The 20,703-nt window shown below is 47.9% G+C and overlaps 1 protein-coding gene across 4 annotated transcripts in view; it reads right to left on the bottom strand.

The window, feature by feature from the left end:
• The window catches only part of TRIM66 (tripartite motif containing 66), a 72,647-nt gene that overhangs the window by 33,306 nt on the left and 18,638 nt on the right, over window positions 1–20,703 (bottom strand). For 3 of the 4 annotated variants that reach the window (XM_068556234.1, XM_068556237.1, XM_068556238.1), the window contains exons 1-10: window positions 20,276–20,669; window positions 13,689–13,793; window positions 12,064–12,211; window positions 11,025–11,157; window positions 10,591–10,707; window positions 8,852–8,966; window positions 8,168–8,314; window positions 5,861–5,978; window positions 3,564–4,447; window positions 2,056–2,217 (exon numbers count right to left, since the gene is read on the bottom strand). In XM_068556234.1, the coding sequence (XP_068412335.1) occupies window positions 2,056–2,217; window positions 3,564–4,447; window positions 5,861–5,978; window positions 8,168–8,314; window positions 8,852–8,966; window positions 10,591–10,707; window positions 11,025–11,157; window positions 12,064–12,211; window positions 13,689–13,697 (1,833 nt within the window). In that variant the 5' untranslated portion in view covers window positions 13,698–13,793; window positions 20,276–20,669. Of the gene's footprint in view, window positions 1–2,055; window positions 2,218–3,563; window positions 4,448–5,860; window positions 5,979–8,167; window positions 8,315–8,851; window positions 8,967–10,590; window positions 10,708–11,024; window positions 11,158–12,063; window positions 12,212–13,688; window positions 13,794–20,275; window positions 20,670–20,703 lie in introns of those variants that run through there. The other variant, XM_068556236.1, reaches the window with a different exon arrangement.

Raw genomic sequence — 20,703 nt, forward strand, 5'->3', positions numbered from 1 at the left:
AGCTAAGACACACCTTGGACTGTCTTTCCCTCACTTCCCATTGCCAATCAGACTCCAAGTCCAAAAGCTCCTGTGATCTGATCTCTTGAAGTCCTTGCTGCTTCTTCATTCCCATCATTACCTGATTTCATTCAACTTCTCCTATTTCTCCTCTGTACTATTTTGGTCTCTCTTACTACAACTAAAGTGACCTTTCTAAAATTTAATTCAAACCACGTCCCTCCTTGCTAGAAATCCTTCATTCACGCCTCACAACCCCCAAGACTGAATCCCAACTCCAGAGCATAATTTACAAGGCCTTCCAACCACTCTGGTTTCAATCACTCCCATTCCCCAGTACATCTCATGTTCCTACTGAGCCAAATCATCTGAAACCCCCTAAGTACCCCAGGCTTTCTCTCACTTCTGGACCTTCCTACTTGCCATTCCCTTTGACTATTTATTCTAGCCTTTCCCCCATCCCTCCTTCACCAGCCTAACTTCTCCTCCTTCAAATCTCAGCTTAAAACCATGTCCTCTAGGAAGTCTGTGAACAGTTCCTTCTCCCAGAGTTAGGCGCTCCTTCTATACACCCCAATGACTATCACAGCACTTTATCATACTTTACTGTTGTTGCTTGTTTAACTATCTCTCCCACTAGAATATAAGCTCCAGTGTGGGACTCTTATTCACCAATGTGTGTCCGACACCTAGAAAAATACTTGGCATATAATAGGAGGTTAACATATATTTTTTAAACATTGAGTGAACACATAAATGGGTGGATAGATGGATGGCTGGATGGATAGGTATCTACCCCAGGTGTAAGAATGTAAACCACTACGAGCCACAAAGGACCAATTTACAGCATCTCTGTGGCCTCTAGGCCAGACAGTTTTCAAAAGGATAGGGCAGGATGGGCATAGACAAAAAGCCATTAGTACCAGAGGCCTGCCCAGACTTCAAGGGATTTCCAAGTTAACATTTCATTTTTGCCATTTCTTACTTTTTAAAATTCTCAAGTATCACTGAGTTAGACTGATCTAAGACATATATGGCAATGGTGCTGCTGGGAGAAACATGATGAAGGGTAGGTACACAGAACAACTAGTGGAACTGGAGTTGTATAGCCTAAGAGATGCTGCAGGACCGAGGGTGCAGGCTGGAAGGATACAGAATAGCTGACAGAGCTTCAGGTACAGGGCTGAGTGGAAGTACCAGGAAGGTTGAGGGGACTAGACCAGAAAAGGCAATTGGATAAGTGGAACAGGGCCAAGGAACACATGGAGGGCTGATGGGAAGGCATGGCACAGCACTGAGGTTCCAGCTAGGAGGATGACCAGGGTAGGGATGAAGGGCAGGGGTGAGAGTAGGACAGCTGAGGAGTCGTGGGATTCTGGGTTATTGCCATGAACGCTTCCACCAGCAGGTAAGTAGATGGACAGGAAGGGCTCCAATAGCTTGTCTCCAAGAGATCCCAGTGCCCCCAGATGCTCAGCTACCTCTGCAGGATATCCCTGTAGAGCACTCACCCAATAAATTCCATTAATCCAAATTCTAAGGCCAACAAACTTTGGATTGTGGGACCACATAAAACATTTTCCCCATTTTCATTCATTGCAGACAGGAGAAAGTTCAGGCTTTGGACTCTCATTTTAAATAAACCTTAGCCCTCTTATGTACTAGCTGTAGGACCCTGGATCTCAGTTTCCTTAGCTATAAAATTGGGGTGCCCACCTCACAGTACTGTTGGGAAGGTTAAGTGAAATCACCCTGTGAAGCACCATGCACAGTTCTAGGTACAGAGTGAGAGTTCAATAAGTTGGCTTTCTTTCCCTTTCTCCTTCCTCTCTAAATGAAGCTCAGTTGCTCCCATTTTTAGTGTATGTGGGTGGAAATGGGGTAGAGGAGGACCTTGCAGACTCATTAGGACAGAAGGCATGAGTCAGGGCTGTGCAACATCCAGGGATGGAACAGGGACACTCCTCCCCCCACCCAATCATCCTCATCCAGGTCCCTGGGGTCTTGACTGGCAGTGGGTCCCGTATGGTCAGCGATAGCAGGCTCCGTTAGTACCTTTCTCACCACATTCGGAGAGGAGTGCTGGATGGCGCTGTCCAGTGGGGGAACACTGTGAGGAGTTTCTTCCCCAGATGCCTGGGGCAAGTTAGCAGCAGTATTCTTGTCAAGAGGGAGAACTGGCTTTGGGCCTTCAGATGCTGGGGACTCATCTGTAGCCTGGAGAAGAAAATAAGAACTTGGGTGGGTTTTACCGCAAAGAGTAGCAGCAGCAGCAAAGGCTAATGCCCACCCTGCACTGCCCATTGTTACCACCTACACATTGTGAACTGCTTGAAATTTTTTTAGAAAGAAAGTTAGTCTTATCTAAATTCTTCCTAATATCATAATCTTAGGATAGAACACAAACCAAGAATTATGAGCTAACTCTGTCATAGTCACCTTAGCAATCATAACAGTTTTGACTTATATTTAAAGAGTTTATGGTCCTCTATAAACCCTAGACCCTTCTCTGCCATCATAAGGATTATTCCCTATCCCCTCAAAGGAACTGAGCCTCAGAGGAAGACATTTGAAGCATGATCTGAAGCTGTCAGTGCTGAAGCATAAATGTGAGGCCTTGTATTTTGTAATAAAGTAAAAGTCTGTAGAGCTGCTTTGAAGATATAAATGTGGTTACATGTTTAAAGGAGACACCACTATGAAAAAAGTGAGAGGGGAGGAGGAAGGGGCTGGAACAGGAAGCTCTGGGAACAAAGAAAAGCAAGAGTTAGGGATGAAGATGTGGAGTGCTGCAAAAATCCCAGAGACACAAACTGCACCTCTTCAATTGTCTTTTAGCTGAGAAAGGAGAGGAGCAGCCTTCATAATCCCCCTAGGGAGAGAACAAGGCCTCCTCTGTGGCATTTCAGTCAGCAGGCCTGGATCCAAGTCTTGGCTCTACCACTCAACGATTTATGATCTCTAGGCAAACTGCTTGCCCTCTCTGACCTCCACTTCTGCACCTAGAAAAACAGATGGTAATGCCTACATAACATTGTTGATAGGACAAATGACATAGTGTATATAAAACATTCCTAGATTAGTAGGCTTGGAATAAACTCTAAGTCTCTATCTGTTCAGTGTTATGAAGTTGCTGCCCACTAGCATGTAGGGCACATCCTCACTGCCCTTCCCCCCGTCTGGGATACACAAGTTACAGCAAGGCAAGTGAGGTTACAAAGGTAAGAGACAGCCTCCCTTCTGCCCTGGCACTAGCTAGAATCCAGCACAGCTCAGGAAGTTCCATTCATGGACAAGGTCCCTAGTGTCACCCAGGAGGACAGGACTAAGCCAGGCCACTGGACAGTATCAAGCCCAGCTCTATGTTGGGGCTAAGTACTCTGTTTTCTGGAGCTTTCCGGAGATGGGAGGTGGAGCCCGGCGCAGTCTTGAATTGTGAGGGCTGAGTTCAAGGCCACCCTAAAATGAAGAAACTGTGCTCTTGTGCCACCCTGTGATTGGGAGGCTGTGTTTCCTGCACTGTCCTAGGGAGAATATGTGTTCCAGGCCACCCTGAGGCTCACCTGCACTGTGTCCTCCTGGCTCTGGGACTGGACGGGCGCCGGCTGCCTCACAATGTAGTTGATCTGCCCCACGATGGTTTGCTGAAGATGCTGAGGCGATTTGGTCTGACTCAGCTGCAGGCTGGGCTGTTGAGCCTGAAGGAGAAGCTCCAGGTCCTTCTGCATTTCCTCCAGCTCAAACTTGTGGTGCATTATGTCCACATTCTGGGAACAGGCAGGCCCAGGAGGGCTCTCGTGCTGACTAGAAGCCAGATGCTGGGATGGAGGGAGAGGTGGGGGTGGCTGCTGCTGGGGCGGAGCGGGCGGCGGCGGCGGCTGCTGCTGAAAGTGGCTGAGCTTCAGCTTCTGGTGGTGGCCCAACTGCACCTGGACAGAGGGTGTCTGAAAGGCGGGCGGGGCGTGGGCTCCTTGCTGAACATCCTGCGGGGGGACGATGCACACGGGCTGGGAAGTCAGCTGCTGCCCCAGCCGCTGGGATGTGCTCTCTTGCTCCGCAGGGGGCTGGGTTTCCAGCCAGGGTTGAAGTAGCTTTGGTGGATGAGGACGGCAGGGCAGTTCTTTTTCCCTGGGCAGCAGCGGGGAGCACTGCAGTGACCTCAGCTGTTGGGGCACCGTCTCAGAGGGCTGCCTAAAGCTGTGGGCTGGGTGTATGCTGGGTGGCGGGACCTGGCCTTTGAGGGAGGGCGAGACTGGGGAGCAATGGGAGCAGCACACAGACGAGGAACACAGTGCTGGAGACTGGAACCTGTGTGAGGGACGGCTGAGAGTCTCCTGCTGAGCCCCTGGGGACTGGTGGCTTTGATAGAAAGATGACGGTCCCTGTAAGCTTCCATAAGCAGGAGTATCTGCCGGGGACAGCTGTCCACCCTCAGTAGTTATACAGCCTAAAAATTCAGAATAGAGAGTGTTTCCAAAGGTAATCTGCAGCTGTTCCCCCTCTACTACCTCCCACTCCTGGGACCGAAGGATAGCATTCAAAAAAACTTGTACCAGATGCAGAGATTAAGAAATTCAACCCCTGATCCCCAAGACTCAGTCTAGAATGCTTCCAGCAATAGGACCTATATAGACCTGCTTTTGGGGCCTGGGACACTTAGAAATTAGCTCAGCTTTTACCAGATGCTTAGTCCTGACTCTGTTTGTATCCCACTAGAGAAACGATGGGCTCCCTCAAAGAGCACCTACTTCTTTTTTAACAGAATAGCCCAAGAGAGACTCAGACCAAAAAATATCAACACTGGGGGAGAAGAAGGAGTGTGCTGGAAAGTGGCAAAGGAGATTCATCCCCAGGACAAATGAGCAAGTCTTCAAATATGGTTCTGGGGAACTGTGTGTTGGGCCAGTAGGATGGAAGAGAGTGGGGAAGCTCTAACACCAGGGTCAATGCCAGGCGCCAGTGCTGCTGACTGAGGCCCCTGGGCCCTCATGCATGAATAGATGATATCTATTGCTGTTTCAGGCTAACGGCTCCTTCAGCTCATCTGAGGCTTATTTAGGGGAAGACCAAGTGTCTTGAGGGCAGGAGGTGTGTTTTATTCACCTTTGGTCACTTGGTGGCCAGGGTGGGGCCTGACTCAGAGCAGGTGCTCACCAAAGGTCTGTTGAATTAAATCAAAATGGTAAGGGAAGCAAAAAATAAACCTAAATATATCATTTATCACTCTGTTAAGTTCAAAACACTTTCACTGAGAATAACAGCCCAGATGAAGGTAGCAGTTGGCCATTAGTTTAACAAACCTACCATTAGGTTGTCAACACAGGCACAACTTCAAGTTGTCTACATTCTGCCTAAAGACTGAATACCAGCAAGTTATTGCAGCAGGGAAGAAAAATGCACAAGGTCATGAATTATCTGCTTATATCTCAACACCAAAGGACACGTGTGACATTGTCTGTCTGTCTCCTCTCTGTGTCACTGAAATATCTGTTTGTGCCCACACACACATGCACTGCCATACAGCATTCTGGAGAGTAGGGCCACTGTCTTGTCTCTTCTAGCAATGAAAACAAGGGAACAGGGACATTCATGCAGAATAGGAAGCTCAGATTTCAACTGGTCCTGTTACAAAAGTCCTGTATTGCCATCGCTATTTAAGCTACCAACTCTCCCCACCCACACCCCAACCCTACCCTCATCACCCCCAGAAAAAGGTTTGCTGAATGACTCCATGACCACTGGCAGTCTCAGGGAGTGCTTTCTCTTGGGCATATGCTGATCTACCCAGTAAGCTAAGCAGATGGTCTATATGTGTTCTTAGCAATCATGCACAGGGCCACAGAGTAGGCCCTGGGCTCACCAAGGGAAGCCAGCTGCTTGGTCCAGAAGTTAGGCTCCCAAGTGAATCTGATACTCCAAGGGGAACCAGGGTCTGTGTTACAGTTGGTCTCCAGCAATCGCTGCATCTGAAACACAATCTGACAACAGCACCAAAGGTCATTTCTTTGGGCATCTTGTGCCTGAATGACAACACCCTCTCCCTCACTCTTTGGACAGGTTGAAGGGCCAAAGTCATGGCTGTTTAGCCTGTGGTCCTCCCCCATATGCTTGCTTATTTCCTTACACCTTAGTATCTTCATATTCCTCTGCTTTCCCCCACCCCTACTGATCCCCTTCTTCTTACTGAGGCTTATGGAAAGCCTACATTCTTATCTCTTCCAGGCCTCAAATGATTTTAATTCTGCCTCAGAATATCACTTGCCTGGCAGCCTCTCAAGAGTGTTCCTTTCATTCTACCATAATCTCACATGAAAAGCCAATGGGGGCAGACATTCTCTGAGTTCCCCATAGCTGTCCTTCCATCCACTTGTAAAACTCCATTACATCCTAGTCAACTTCCCTCTTCCTCCCTCATCCCTTTCATCTATCTCCTACCACCAACTCTCCCATTTATCTAGGACTTTGGCAAGTATCCAACTACCCTGCCAACATCTAGTTAACCAATGTCCTAATCAACATCTTGGCCTCTTACTTCCTTGATCTCTTTAATGTAAATCATCTTCACCTCTCTTTTCAGTTCAGTCACCATATCTAGACCATTTTCATCATCTAGAACCATTCTACCGATGAGACCTTAAACTCCAACAACCTACCCCCTGATCATAACCAGCTCTCACTCTTTCTGAGCATGCTCTTCAGCCTCACTGAACTCCCCAAGCCCTGCTCCCGCAGTCCATAGGGCCGTCCCAGCGTCCCATCATTTTCAGTAACAATGTCACTAGTGCCCTAGTTCCCTTCCCATCCCCAGTGTCTGACCTTGGGTCAATCCAGCCATCCCAAAGCCATGTTATCGGGGGTCGCTACACTGATCGTTCCCCTCAGGGGTACCCTTCAGTCCTTCTTCTTGTCACTTCCTATCTTGTCAGCTTCCTCTTCCATGGTCCTTAATGACTATCTAAAATTTTTACTTCTCTCCTCAATGTCATTTACCCAATGCCTAACCCTCTCATTATCACCTCCTACTTCACAGAGGGTGAAAAAAACCATAAAAGACAAATTCCCTCAAACTTGTATCCCTCCTATCTCCAAACTTAACTACATTATATTGACACCTTCCTGCCCTCCCATCTCAGAGAAAAGGAGTGCCTCTTGTTTAAGGTCAACAAGTTCACTCTAGATCCCACTTCTTTCTGCCCTTCCAGTATGCTTCCTCTACCACACATCTCTTCTACCTTCAACCACTTCTCCCAAATAAACATGTGCAAATGTCTTCCTTACTTTAAAAAAGTATCCCAACCCTGTCTCCTTCTCAAGCTACCTTCTTATTTCCCTTCTTTTCACTTCTGTCTCTACTTCCTCACCTCGCATCCTCAGCTTCCTCATTCTAGCTTTTGACCCTTCTACTTTGCGGGAATGTCTTTCAGAAGATTACCAGGGACCTCCTGATTCCCAGATCTCAAGGCTTCGCTTCACTACTCATGCCCTTTCACCTATGTAGCAATGATAACACTGATTACTTAAAATTTGAAACTCTGTTAATTTCTGTGCACCACACTCTCCTATTTCTCCTCTCACTTCTGATGCTTGCTTCTCATCTCTTTCACTCATCTTCTTCCTGTATGTGAAAATGACGGCATTTCCCTGGGCTCCATATTTGTTCTTCTCTTCTTCCTTCACACACTCTTCCAATATCACTGATATCCCAGTGACTCCCACATCTCTCTCTCTCTCTAACCCTGACTCTTCTTTTGACTTCCGGACCCACCTATCAAAACAGATTTGGGACAGCTCCCTTTAGATGCCCTATAGGCACCTTCGCTTCAACATATCCAAATATAAACCCCATCAACATCCTTCAAAATTCTTGCTTCTTTTCCTGGGGATCACCACCCTCCCAAGCCCAACGCTTCAATGTCATCCTCAACTCCTCCTTTCCTCTTAGGCCCCATTTAAACCCAATAACTTCCTATGGAATGTTCAGTACACTGCTAGTATTAATGCCTGGATCCATGACCTAAGACAGAACTACAGAACTTCCCAGCTGAGTTGCTTGGAGGAAGGCAGGTCTATTCCAGCACCTGGGTCCTTTGCACTGTGGGGTTTGGTCAAAGATGGTTTTCACTTACTAACCCAAAGTCAGTGATTGAGGAGTGGGAGTTCTTCTTACCAGCTCTTTGCTGAAAAGGAAAGGGATGCTGGTTTTGCTGCAGACAGCCCAATTAATGAAATTCTGCACATGCTCAAACTGACGGTTGAGAACCATGATGCTCTGTAACTGCTGCTCCAGCTTCCGCTTCCTTTCATTAGTAATGCCCTGGTTACGAAGAGAGAAGACAGAGTCCCTGATCCTGTTCTTGGACTGCAGGCCACATGCCTGGGAAGTCTGGTGGTCTGTGTGTATCAGTGTAAACACAGATGGAATCAGATGAAACTGCACCCCTGAGAGGAGGACATGGCTGCTGAGGGATGGAGGGAGGGAGGGAGGGTAGGTAGATTTTATACTACAAACATGGAATGGCTAATAAATGAATGAGGAAATGAATGAATGTCTGCATCTCTTGGGCATAGCTTGTTTCATGTCTCTTTCAACGCTATAACCCTGCATAGTCCAGGAAGGCAGTTGCCTTACTGCCACAGCATTAATGGGAGTTGGACCTGATTCTCTAGCCCTTAATGAGCCAACTTCCCAAAATTAGACTGGACATTTTAGGATACAGGGAGCAGCAGAGAGCTATGGAAACTACACATCTGAATTGTAGCCCAGGCACCTCTGAGCCCTGAGACAAGGTTGCTATGTGCCTGGTTTCTGCCCCAGGGAGAGAACAGAACCCATCCATCTGCTCACACATACCTCCAGCTCCTCTAGGAGCCCATTGGCCTGTTTGTTCAGCTCGTTCATCAGAACCATCTTGGCCATTTTGATCTGGTTTTCCACCTTCCTGTGCTGATGCTTCACTTCAAAAATCCTGTAAACAACAGGATGAGACAGAGCATGGTGAGCCCTTCCGCCCAGGCCTATGAGGGCCTACAGAGAGCAAACGTAAGAGCCTACAGTGTGGAGGCTGCCTACTGAGATCAGGGCCCACCAGGTACCAAATGTAAAGAAACAAGAACCTTCCTCCACCACCCATCCCACTCTTTGTACAACCCAGCCCACTTGATCTAAGTGGGACAATGGCCCAAAGTTCAGCGCAGTTTTCTCTAGGTAAACTGCAGGGCCACGCCCAGGTCAACCCAGTAGCTCACCAGTTCACACAGCACTAGAGGCAGGACAGAGGGAGTGAGTACAGATATGACTTCATGTAATCTGTTGTTTTATTAAAAGGGGGAATACTCCACTAAACAGCATCATGCAGTAAAAAGAGCATAGGTAGAGACAGAAAGTAGACTAATGGTTGCCAAGGGCTGGGGATGTTGCAGGGTGAATAGGGAGTGACTACTAATGTGTATGGGGTTTCTTTTTAGGGTGATAAAAAGGGTCTTTCAAAAGTAGACAGTAGGGGACTTCCCTGGTGGCGCAGTGGTTAAGAATCCACCTGCCAATGCAGGGGACAAGGGTTTGAGCCCTGGCCCGGGAAGATCCCACATGCCGCGGAGCAACTAAGCCCATGCACCACAACTACTGAGCCCGTGCACCTAGAGCCTGTGCTCTGCAAAAAGAGAAGCCACCGCAGTGAGAAGCCCACACACCACAACAAAGAGTAGCCCCTGCTCCCCGCAACTAGAGAAAGCCCATGCGCAGCAATGAAGACCCAACACAGCTAAAAATAAATAAATAAATACATTTATATATTTAAAAAAAAAAGTAGACAGTAATAATGGTTGTATAACTCTATCAATATGCAAAAAAAGCCTCACTGAATTGTACATTTTAAAAGGGCAATTTTATGGTATATAAATTATATATAAAGTCATTAAAGCCATTTTAAAAAGCCATTAAAAAACAAACAAACATGGGCTTTGAAGCCACATAGACCTAGCTTCCAAACCCAGCTCAGTCTCTGACTAGCTGTGTGACCTCAGACAAGTCACCTAACCTCTCTGAACCTTAGGCTCCTCATCAGTAGAATGGAGATAACCCCAACTCAAAGAATTATAAGAATTGATCAAAATGATGCACGCATGATGCCCAACGCAGTGCCTGTCGTGATGATCTCTCAGTACATACTTATTTCTCTTTCCACAGAAAATACTGACGATTTCATGTCATGTGTAGGTTTATATGGAAAACACTGGGAAAGGGTGATAAAGGGTAGATTGCCACTGACTTGTACCCACATGATAAGCAGCACTCTCTTCCCCAATATCTACTCTATGCCCTTGTTCTTAAGCACCTACCTTTGGCTAGTTCATGGCCACTTTCAGAAGGCATGTACTTTAGCCCAGGCTCACTGTGATCATCCTGACCTAGCTTGGCCCCATTCACCCAGTGATGACCCAAAACCCCCTTCCTGGCCCTGAGACCTCTAAGGCCAGGACATATGCCAATGTCTGCATGTCTTCCTCATAAGTACTCCATCCTAGTACTGTGACCCAGGATGAGAGGGAACAGGGCATTTCCAGGGCTGGCAAGGGGCTAGCCGATGTTACCTGTCTTCAATTTGCTTTGCAGATGTCTGTAGACTAGATTTCTTATGCGCCACCTGTGTAGTCACACTTTCCAGAAGCATCCTCTGGTTTTGCAAAACTTCTTCAAGATGTCTACACCTAGAGTAGGAGGCAGAGAAAAAGCTGAGGAGGACTGAGTCTTACCCTGAGCCTGCCAGCCAAGCGAGAATCCCCACAGTGCACTGTCTCAGCCAGGTCCACGGAGGCTGGGGTTACATGTAGTGAGTCAGAGACTCTTGGCCCTTCAGGCCTTCTCCAGAGAAAGCCCACAACAGGAACAGGGAAAAACTTCAGCCCAGGGGCTGAAGGTTGGCTTGAGCAGGGAGAGGATTTTGATGTACTGGGAGCCCAGCGCTCTCATAGGTAGAGAGTACAGAGCCCTCCCAGTTCCCCTTTGGGCAGCCAGCCGGCCCCACCTGTGTTCTTTGTGTTCCACCATGAGGCAGCTATGGCATGTGAGCACATCACAGGTCTCGCAGAATAGCTTGAGCACTTCCTGTTTGTGTAGAGGACAGTACAAGGCGAAGTCTCCAGAACCACCATTCACTCCTGCCAGAGAAGATGGAGAAAGTGGGCTTCTCTTGCTCAGGAAGACCTCTTAGTTAAGTTCCACTGAGCAGCCCTCAGCCCTCTATGGACACAGGGAAGACACAGAGCTTGGAGGGAAGGTGGTGCAAAGTAAGAGAGGCCTCTCTCTGGGCCAGTGAGGTTCCAGGAACACAAGGAGGAAGGCAGGCTTAGACTGGCTGGATTTGCCCAGCTGTCCAGAAATAACTGGCCATCAAGCCCCAGGCATCCCACCCCCTGGTGAGCCTGAGGAAGGTGCTTGCTACCTGCTGCACATGGATCTCCTGCAGAATAGTGAGTCCTCTAAAACTCAACCTAAACCTCCTCATTAACCAGGATTCTGTTATGGTGAGGCTGAAACAAGCTACCCAGCCTTGCCAGGCTCCAGACCAGATCACATGGGTCATGAACTTTGGTTCCTGTCTGACGAAGGTAAAACCTTTCTCACAGTTCAAGGGCCTTGAGAAAAGACTTTCAAGAAGACTGTCACTTAAAACAGATGGTGCTGGATGGATAAATGGACAAACCCTGATCCAGGCTGTTGAATTAATCAAGTAACTAAACAGAAGTGAGGGCTGCTTGCTTGAAACAGAGGTAAAAGATAGGGAACTCAATTAGCTTCCGTGGTAATTCAAGATTATTCCTCCCTGCACCACCTCACCCACCCTCACCCACTCCCCCTCCGCCCCCCCAGCAGGGAGAGCCTAGAGTGAGCTTACATTGTGATGTGACTCTGCAGGGGACAGCTTTCCTTCAGGAAAGGCTCTGAGACCACCCCTACCCTCACCCCCAGCAGGGAAACGAGGTCAGAGAGCTATTCTCCAAAGATTCTATGGTTCGGTACTACTTAAGAGCATGTGAGCTAGTGGAGAGGGTGAGGAGTGATACCTGGAGATCCCTTCTGGGTCCGGGGAAAGAGTGGGCCCCCAGGGGCAGGGCCATGCCGGTGCTCCTCCGTGCAGGAGCTGCACAGCCAGCGGTTGCAGTAGGTACAGAGGATGTGTGCCGCCCTCTTCTCCTTGCACTCGGAGCAGTTCTAGAGGTGGAGAGTTCTGGAATTACTGACAGTATCTTCATCATTTCGGCCTGTTTTTATGAGTGGTAAATACTCTAGGGACTGGGGTGCTGCAGGGCTGTTCCTCCACTATTTTGGAGTGCAGTCAATTCTGGAGAGCTGCCTGGGAGTGACATGCAGGGGCGTGTGAAGGAAAGCACCCTTTGTGACTAAGAGTACTGTCCTCAGGAGCTATTCACACAAGTCCTGTGCTGAAGCTGAGGATACGCAGATGAATAAGGCAAGGATCTGCTCTCAAGGTACACACAGCCTGGACGGGGTGGCAGACATTCAGTGGGTAATGCTGTGATGAAAGAATGCACCAAGTGCTAAGGAAGCAAAGCGAGGTTTCCAGGAGTTCCATCTAGGAGTGGCCAGGACAGGTTCCATAAAGAGGTGACATTTGAGTTGGATACTGAATGACAAGTAGAAGTTCACCAGGCAGACAAGGGAGGAAAATGGAAAGCACAGGCGAAAGCAAAAACTTCAACGTGCCTATGGAGAGGAAGAAGCTGCAGCTGTATGAGTACACAAAAAGATGATCATATACAGCCAGGAAAAAGTAAGATGGACCAACTCTCAGAGCTGTGTTTCCACTGCTGCGGCTTGCCAGGACCAAGAGTCCCTAGCCTTCTTCTAGTACAAATGTTCATTCATTTGGTCAGCAAATATCATGCAGGGCTGATATAAAAGGTGGAGAAGAAGAAAAATTAGTCTGTCTGTGCCTGAATAATACAGGCCACCAAACTGATGTGGATTCTGACAGCTTTGTCCTCACACTGGAATCTGACAAACCCACAGCAAGAAAAAGAAAAAAAGAGGAGAAATACAAGTTTTACTAAACAAACTATGAATTTCTTGAGGGTAGAGACATGGGTCTCTGTCTTCCTAGCACCCAGAACGGGCCCTGGCATATCAGACATTCAGTAAGAATTTCATACAGGTGCAAGTAAGTAAAATGGCAAATGAATAAAATGTAGTGGCAAGGATACCCCAGTGGAGAAAGGAACAGAAGGGATACCAGTCAGTAACTGATGTGAAATTTCAGAAACTCAGGCATTAGTCGTTAAATATAAGCATAATCGATGAACCCATTTAACCCAGGCTGGTGCATGAGTTTCAACTCAGTGCGCCGGGGTGGGTGGAGGGTGGGGAATAAAAGCTCAGTACCCATAGTTTTCAGTAAGAGCTATAAGAGAGAGAAAACACCCCAATTTTGCTTCCCCAACTGAAACATTTTGATTCTCTTCTGGATAGAAGTATGGATGGATGGATAGATGGATGGATGGATGGTTGGATGGATGGATGGATGGATGGATGGATGGATGGATGGATGGATGATTAGGCAAACTGGTGGAAGGTAACAAGTCAGATGGAGTGATGGGTGGACAGACTTATGGACAGGGGTCCCATAGATTTCTGAACAGGATCAGCTGTTTCTTTGCTTGTCCTGACTTACCCTGGCCATCTTGGATTGCTCAGAAGAAAAGCACTGCAGCAAAAAAATGTTCAGTTACATCCTTGGTAAGGTATACTCGCTTACACCCAGGACAGGAGATGAGCTCTGGGAGAAGGTGGGAAAGATAGCAAAGTTAGGGCAACATTGCAGATTATACATAACACAGGACCTAGACACAAGGCTTTCTAATACACAACACCAAGGTATGTACCAATACCACTTGTGCCAAAATGAAATATGTTTGACGCCATAGCCTGCACTTACCGTCTAGGTACTCTGGACATGACCATCCTATTAGCGGCCTGCCCTACAGAACTTCCCACATCCTCATCTTTGCCTGATGCTACATTCCTTTCCTCCCTACAAGCCAAGTTACTACAGGCCCAACCCTGCTCCAGTTCTGATAATCAGGTGCCTTCCTGCTGCTCCCACCCTGCATTCCACAGTCCTGAGAGCCTAGTTCCCACTACTGGCTAAGTTCAAAGGGGTCAGTTTAGCCCAGGGCACAGCTCCAGCCATTTACATTGAGCCTAGTTCCCACTACTGGCTAAGTTCAAAGGGGTCAGTTTAGCCCAGGGCACAGCTCCAGCCATTTACATTACTGTGTAGTAGAATTACTTTAAAGACCTCAAAGCTAGAGCTTCCAAGAAGGTTCTAGCCAGAGAAAGGCAAGGACTCCCTGCCTGCTCATCTAGGAGGTATTTTTCTCTTGTTACAACCAATACCAATTGGTCTGCCTCTGGGGCTCAGAGAGGTTTTGCTGGGCCTTCTCCACGCAGTCCATGTTGGGTGCACCACATATATGTATGCTTCACCCGTGAACATGAACATCTTGTCCTACTCCCCTCTCCCCAGAGAAATGCAGCAGTCTCCAACACATTCAGCAGCATGGTGGACTCCTGAACTATATAAGCAGCATGACGCTGCCACCCTGGAGATTGTAGTACTTCAGGTCCACCCCACTGGCACTCAGCTCACTGGGTACGAGGAGATGAGCTTCCTGAGGAGGGCCAGGTGCCTGCGTCCAGGGATGAGGACAACCTGAAAAGGGGCTGGCCATGCCAGTGCATGCAGCAATACCACCACAGTCTTCTCTGCCCCATATCACCAAAATGATACAATGGCAGTTGCTCTAGACCTGTAGGCAGACAAACTTAAGCCCAAACACCAGGTCTACCACTCAGCGACCTTGGTTGGGCAAGTCACTTAATCTCACTTAACTCCTCTGTGCCCCAGTTTCTTCATATGTAAAACAGAAAGGAAAAACAAGAGTTGCTATGAGGACTGAATTAAACAATACTTGAGAATTCACATGATCCTCCATGAATGTTGACTTTGAATTCAAAAGATTTCTCATATCCCATTCATGGTAGGGCAATAACCTCAATTATCAACTCTCCCAGGTGATGAAAGTCAGATAGTCTGAAAAAGTGGTCACAAATTCTTCTCCTCCCTGTGTCCATGCCTTGCAATCCTATCCATTAAAAGTGGAGTCTTCTCTATCCTTTGAAGCTAGGCTGCCCTCATGACCTGCTTTGGCCAACAGAATGCAGCAAAAATGACACTGAATAAGTTCTAAGCCTAGACCTCAAGTGGCTTTATATGACTCTGCTCTCACTCTCAGAACTCTAAGACTGACACGTGAACAACCCCAGGTTAGACTGCTGGAAGATGAGAAAACATGTGGAGAGAGGCCTCAGTTGTCTCAGGTGTCCCACCTGCAGCCGTCACAAACCAGGTAGCCCCAACTGACCCACCAGCTGAACACAGACATGGGTAAGCACAGCAGAGATTAGCCCAGCCCAGCCCAGCCCAGAAGAACTACCCAGAGCATCCCAGCCCAAACCCTCAACCTATAGAATCATAAATAAAGCTTGGTTGTTGTTTTAACCACTAAGTTTTGGAGTGGCTTTTTATGCAGCAAAAGCTAACTGATATATTCTGGAAAAATCAAAATCTACAAAATCATGCAAAATAATATTTTAGTACTCTTCTTTCCCCCACCTACCACTCCGCTCCCCTGCCCCCCCCAAAAAACCCTCCCCTAGCCTCCAAGAGTCATGGACTTTAATGACAGAACTGGATCTGCAATCTCCTAGATACTCTCCTACTACACTGTCAAGAACAGTGGCCACGATTACTGAGCTTGCACGTCTGGAGCCTGTGCTCCGCAACAAGAGAGGCCGCGATAGTGAGAGGCCCGTGCACCGCGATGAAGAGTGGCCCCCGCTTGCCGCAACTAGAGAAAGCCGTCGCACAGAAACGAAGACCCAACACAGCCATAAATAAATAAACAAACAAACAAACAAACAAACAGTGGCCAGAGGTGGAGAAGGATGCTCTCTACAGGTAGCATCATCCAGGGGCATCACGTGACTGTCCCTCCCTACCACCTGGCTGCCCAGGTAAGATCCTCCTCATCTACTCCCAGGTCAGAAATGCTGTTCTAATTGGTGAAAATAATTTCCACAAGGCTTCCGACTCCCTGGTACCAGATGCTCAAACATTTGTCATAGTCACACAGCCTCATTATCATCATGAGAAAAAGAGAAATAACTGAATAGATCAGACAAGGCCCCATCACACATCCTGTATCTCCCCTGGCCTTAAGGACCAAAACCCTCAGCCTGTCACTCAAGGTCCTTTCCAAGTTGGCCTTAACTCTCTCTAGTCTCATCTCTAGCTTCACCTGCCACACACCCTATGTCCTCGCCATGCCAAATACCTCTGCTATCCCTAAATGCACCAAACCTTTGCATAACTCTTATGTTTGTGAAAGTACTGTTCCCTCTCCCTAAAATACTCTGTCTTGCTGCCCCACTCCTTTTCAGATAAACTCCTATTCATCCTTCCAAACTTGTTCAAATGTCCACCTTTGAGAAGCAGGGTTGATTTCCCTTAGGAAGAGTTAATTATTCCCTCTTTGGGGTTCCCACAGCATCCTGAACATCCTTCTAGTAAAACAAATATCACATTGCATTTTAACTATCTGTTCATATGCCTACATACAAAAATAATCCACAATTGATACTAAAAGATATTGCATGATTTTTTATGTTTCTTGTGGGTTTGAGTATTCCACGTGTGTTCCTTGCACTCACAGCCAATGAAAGTAGTCAAAAGCCATTTGGAAGTTTTCAGGGTGGTGGAAAAAACCAGCCCAGGAAAATAAAGGAATCAGGTCTGATCCAGAGCAGAGGCGTGCGGCTTGGGAAAGGCTGTGAACTGGGAGATGTGGGTTCCAGGCCCAGGACTGTCACTAACTGTGCAACCTTAGGTAAGTGACCCCTTTTCTCTGAACTGTACTTTCTACATCCTTAAATGAGGGGAATGGGAATAGAAGGAAGTATGGATTATCCAACCCTCCTCCTCTGCCTACTGCAACCAGTCTTCAGAAATATTCCCCTGGGCAAGATGGGAAGGGACAGACAACCACCTTTGTCAGCAAGTCAGGGACAGGCTTGTGGCTGAGGGCAGCCTGGATCTAAGACCTCCTCCAGTCTGAATAGGGGCTGCTGCAGCAGACAGCAGGGCTGGAGAACCATGGCGGTGATACACACAGGTACCAGGGCAACTGTGGGGACCAGAGTGGACACAGAGGACATGGGCTCTCTTTGTGTCACAACTTTTGCCCAGAAATTCTTATCTTCCCTCAGAAGGTCCCTAACCCCCATCGAGCTGTGTCAGCCTTGAGCTCTTTGTTTTTTAAAGAGGGTTCCCCATTTTTCAATGAGGATACCAAAACAAAGTTTTTTTAGACAACTAGAATACATGAACTCTTAGGGCTGTGTATATATATAAAATGACCAAACATCAACTTACAATATTTAACATTAATTTAGTTTTTAATACATATTTAAATCACATATTACATAAAATATTATTTAGATATATTGCTTTTTTCTTTCTACTTGAATTATTCAAGCAACAGCATTGAGCTTCTATTTCATACAGAGGAACATCAGTTCTGAGAAATGTAGGACCAGGGCCCAGAGGCCACACAACCATCCCCAAACGGGGTGGGCTTCTGCTTCCAGAATGAAGAACACACAGGCACCAGAGGTTCTCTGAAAACTGAAGATGTTCAGTCCATCTGTCACAAGAGTGAGCACTTCTGGTCCCTGGGAGGCATGGGGCAAATTATTCTTTTACCACCACTCCCTATATTAGGCACTTTACCTGTCTTATATAATCATCAAACCATCTCTTAGAGGTAGGCATTGTCCCCATTTCATAGTTGGATAGACCGAGGCTCCAAGAAGTTGTCACCTACCAAAGATCATAGGAAGCAGAAGCAGAACTACAATTGGAGCCCAAGTCTGTCCACTTCTAAAACTCAGCCCTGTCCACTATGCTATACTCCTCTCTAATTCAAGTGTAAATAAACAAGGTAATTTTATTTTAATTAACTAAATGATTTGATTTTAAGTAAAATATTCCATAATAATGATCAGACTCTAATGATGACCTGGACCCAGCTTTGAACATGGAATTGAGAAGGAGCTGGAAGCCAGCCCCAGCTATGCTTAAAGTTTTAAGAAATATGATCTTTGAGAAAAGGCAAATGAAGCAAGAGTTTTTCTGCCTAGAAAAAATAAATCTGGGGGCAGTTTCATTCTACAGATCAGTGGTTCTCAAACTTTGTTACATATTTGAATCATATGAGGTATTTTTAAACATCCTGATGTCCAGTCCACATCCCATTATCAATTAAATCAGAGTTTCAGGAGGTAGGAGCCAGGCATCAGTATTTTTTAAAATTCCCCAGGTGAGGGGACTCCCTGGTGGTGCAGTCGTTGAGAGTCCGCCTGCCGGTGCAGGGGACATGGGTTCGGGCCCTGGCCCGGGAGTACCCCACATGCTGCGGAGCGGCTGAGCCCATGTGCCGCAGCTGCTGAGCCCGCACGCCTAGAGTCCGGGCTTTACAAGAGAAGCCACCGCAATGAGGGGCCCCCGTACTGCAACGAAGAGTGGCCCCTGTTCGCTGCAACTAGAGAAAGCCCACGCCCAGCAATGAGGACCCAACGCAGCCATAATTAATAAATTAATTAATTAATTAATTTATTTATTTATTTATTTATTACCAAAAAAAATTTCCCCAGGTGATTACAATGTACAACCAAGTTTGAGGACCAGTGCCAAAGAGAGAGTACCCCGTTCCCCTGTGGCTGAGCCAGACAGATCTGCCCCCTGTATCATGCAGCTGAGAAAGACAAGCTCACCCAATTTTAAAGAGGCTCCAACAAGTTAAGGAAGACTCTGAATGCAGCCGTCATGTATTTCCCCTCTGGCAGAGAAGAGAAAAGGGCAGATGCCCAACAGACAGAAGAGCGTCCTGATACCTAGGTACCCTGGGGGTTGGTGGGGAATTGGAGGACAGCTTTTGCGTCCCCTAACTCCCAGCTTCACTGAAGGACCCAGGAGCAGGCTTAGGGTGCAGCCTGAGGTTTGGCACTACAACGACTGCTGCTGGGGCCTAGAGAGTGTGCTGAGCCCAGGACTTAGTGAGGCAGCAAGGGAGGTGGGCCAAGACTAGGTAGTCCACCCTTAGACATGAACGGCAGTGCCAAGGCAACCTAGGCATAGGGCTGGGGTGGGAGAGAAATCCCAAGGAGGTCTCAGAAAACGAGCATGGGTCAGCTCAGCCCACCAGGTAGGGACACATGCACATAAGCCTGAGCTCAGTGCTAAGCAACGCTCTGAGGGTTAAAAAGCCCTTCGTTCTAGAGCTCTTGTCCAGGGCTCCATGAAACTTTGCCGCTGGGGCCCAAGCTCTGACTCCAATAGAGCAGTGGCACCATCTGGAGAAGACTGATGCTCCACTGCCGGCTCTCACCTGTAGGACCGAAGCTGGACAAACCTAGTTTCCAGACCTAGCTTTTTCCACTGTTCATCGACCAGTTCCCTCATCATAAAGATGGTGACACAGAGGCCCAGAGAGAGGGAGGGACATAGCTAAAAACCACAGATCCTTGTAAATCACAGGTGGCACCTTGAACCACTGAGCAGTCCCTGATTACCTCTGTCAGGGGTATGCCTCTATCAGACATTATGCAAGGAGAAAAAACACTCCAGTTATATTCTCTGGCAGGCTGGCCATCCTCACTAACCATTCCTGCCCTCCCACCCAAGGCAGCCCCAGGGTACTGGGCATCAGCTAAGGCCCCCACCACACAAGCCCCCGAAGCCTTCCTCTAGCCCATAGCTCAGAGCAGCACCACCTTTGAGAAACATGTTGCACCCACTCCCCAGATGCCCAGTCCCTGCTAGAAAGACAGATTTCGATCCTAAGGTGATTCTGCTCCTGCCCCTGGCTGCCAGCAGGCTTACCTGTGGGGCCTGCTGCCCTGTGATTAGAGCAACACCTGGGGGAGAAGTCAGAAGAGCGACAGGTGAGACCACCACAGGTCCCAGAGGATGGTGCTTACCAAGTGCCCAGGAACACCCACCCTGCACTCTGCAGCCAGCTGGGCTGCAGGGCCTAAGCCTCAGGGAGCTGGGTACGGGGTGGGGAAGGGGGAGCAGCCTGGGTCCTCTCCTCCTTTCCCTGATGCATCCTCAGCCAGGGCTGCATTTCTCCAGCTCACCTGAGACGCTTCTGCAAGAAAGGGCTTGGTTGACTCCTCCTGTTCCTGTTTATCTCGAAGGCTCTGCAGTATTTTTCCCAAACTGAACAGCAAGAGGGAGACCTCAAAGAGGCGACTTTCTTCCTAGCTGCATCTCCTTCCTAATCCTCTGGGTGCCTTGGAACAGAAGCTCAGAAGGAAGAAAACGAGATTTTCAACTTTCAGGAACTAGCTCTGTCGCCCTCTGCATAGCTCAGGAGGCCATCACTCTCAGCCTTTTAGGACTCGATCCAAAAATCCTTCAGCCCTCCATGTTCCCCAAAATGACAGTGCTCATGTGTGGCTGGAACCTGCCCCGATCCGGCAGCTCATTTAAATAGAGCTCATCACAACAACAGTGTTGGTAGAGAAGTGAGTAGCTGCAGGGCTCTGGGGACCCCCTGTTTATA

This window comes from Eschrichtius robustus, chromosome 11, assembly GCF_028021215.1.
Source record: "Eschrichtius robustus isolate mEscRob2 chromosome 11, mEscRob2.pri, whole genome shotgun sequence".
NCBI lineage: Eukaryota > Metazoa > Chordata > Mammalia > Artiodactyla > Eschrichtiidae > Eschrichtius > Eschrichtius robustus.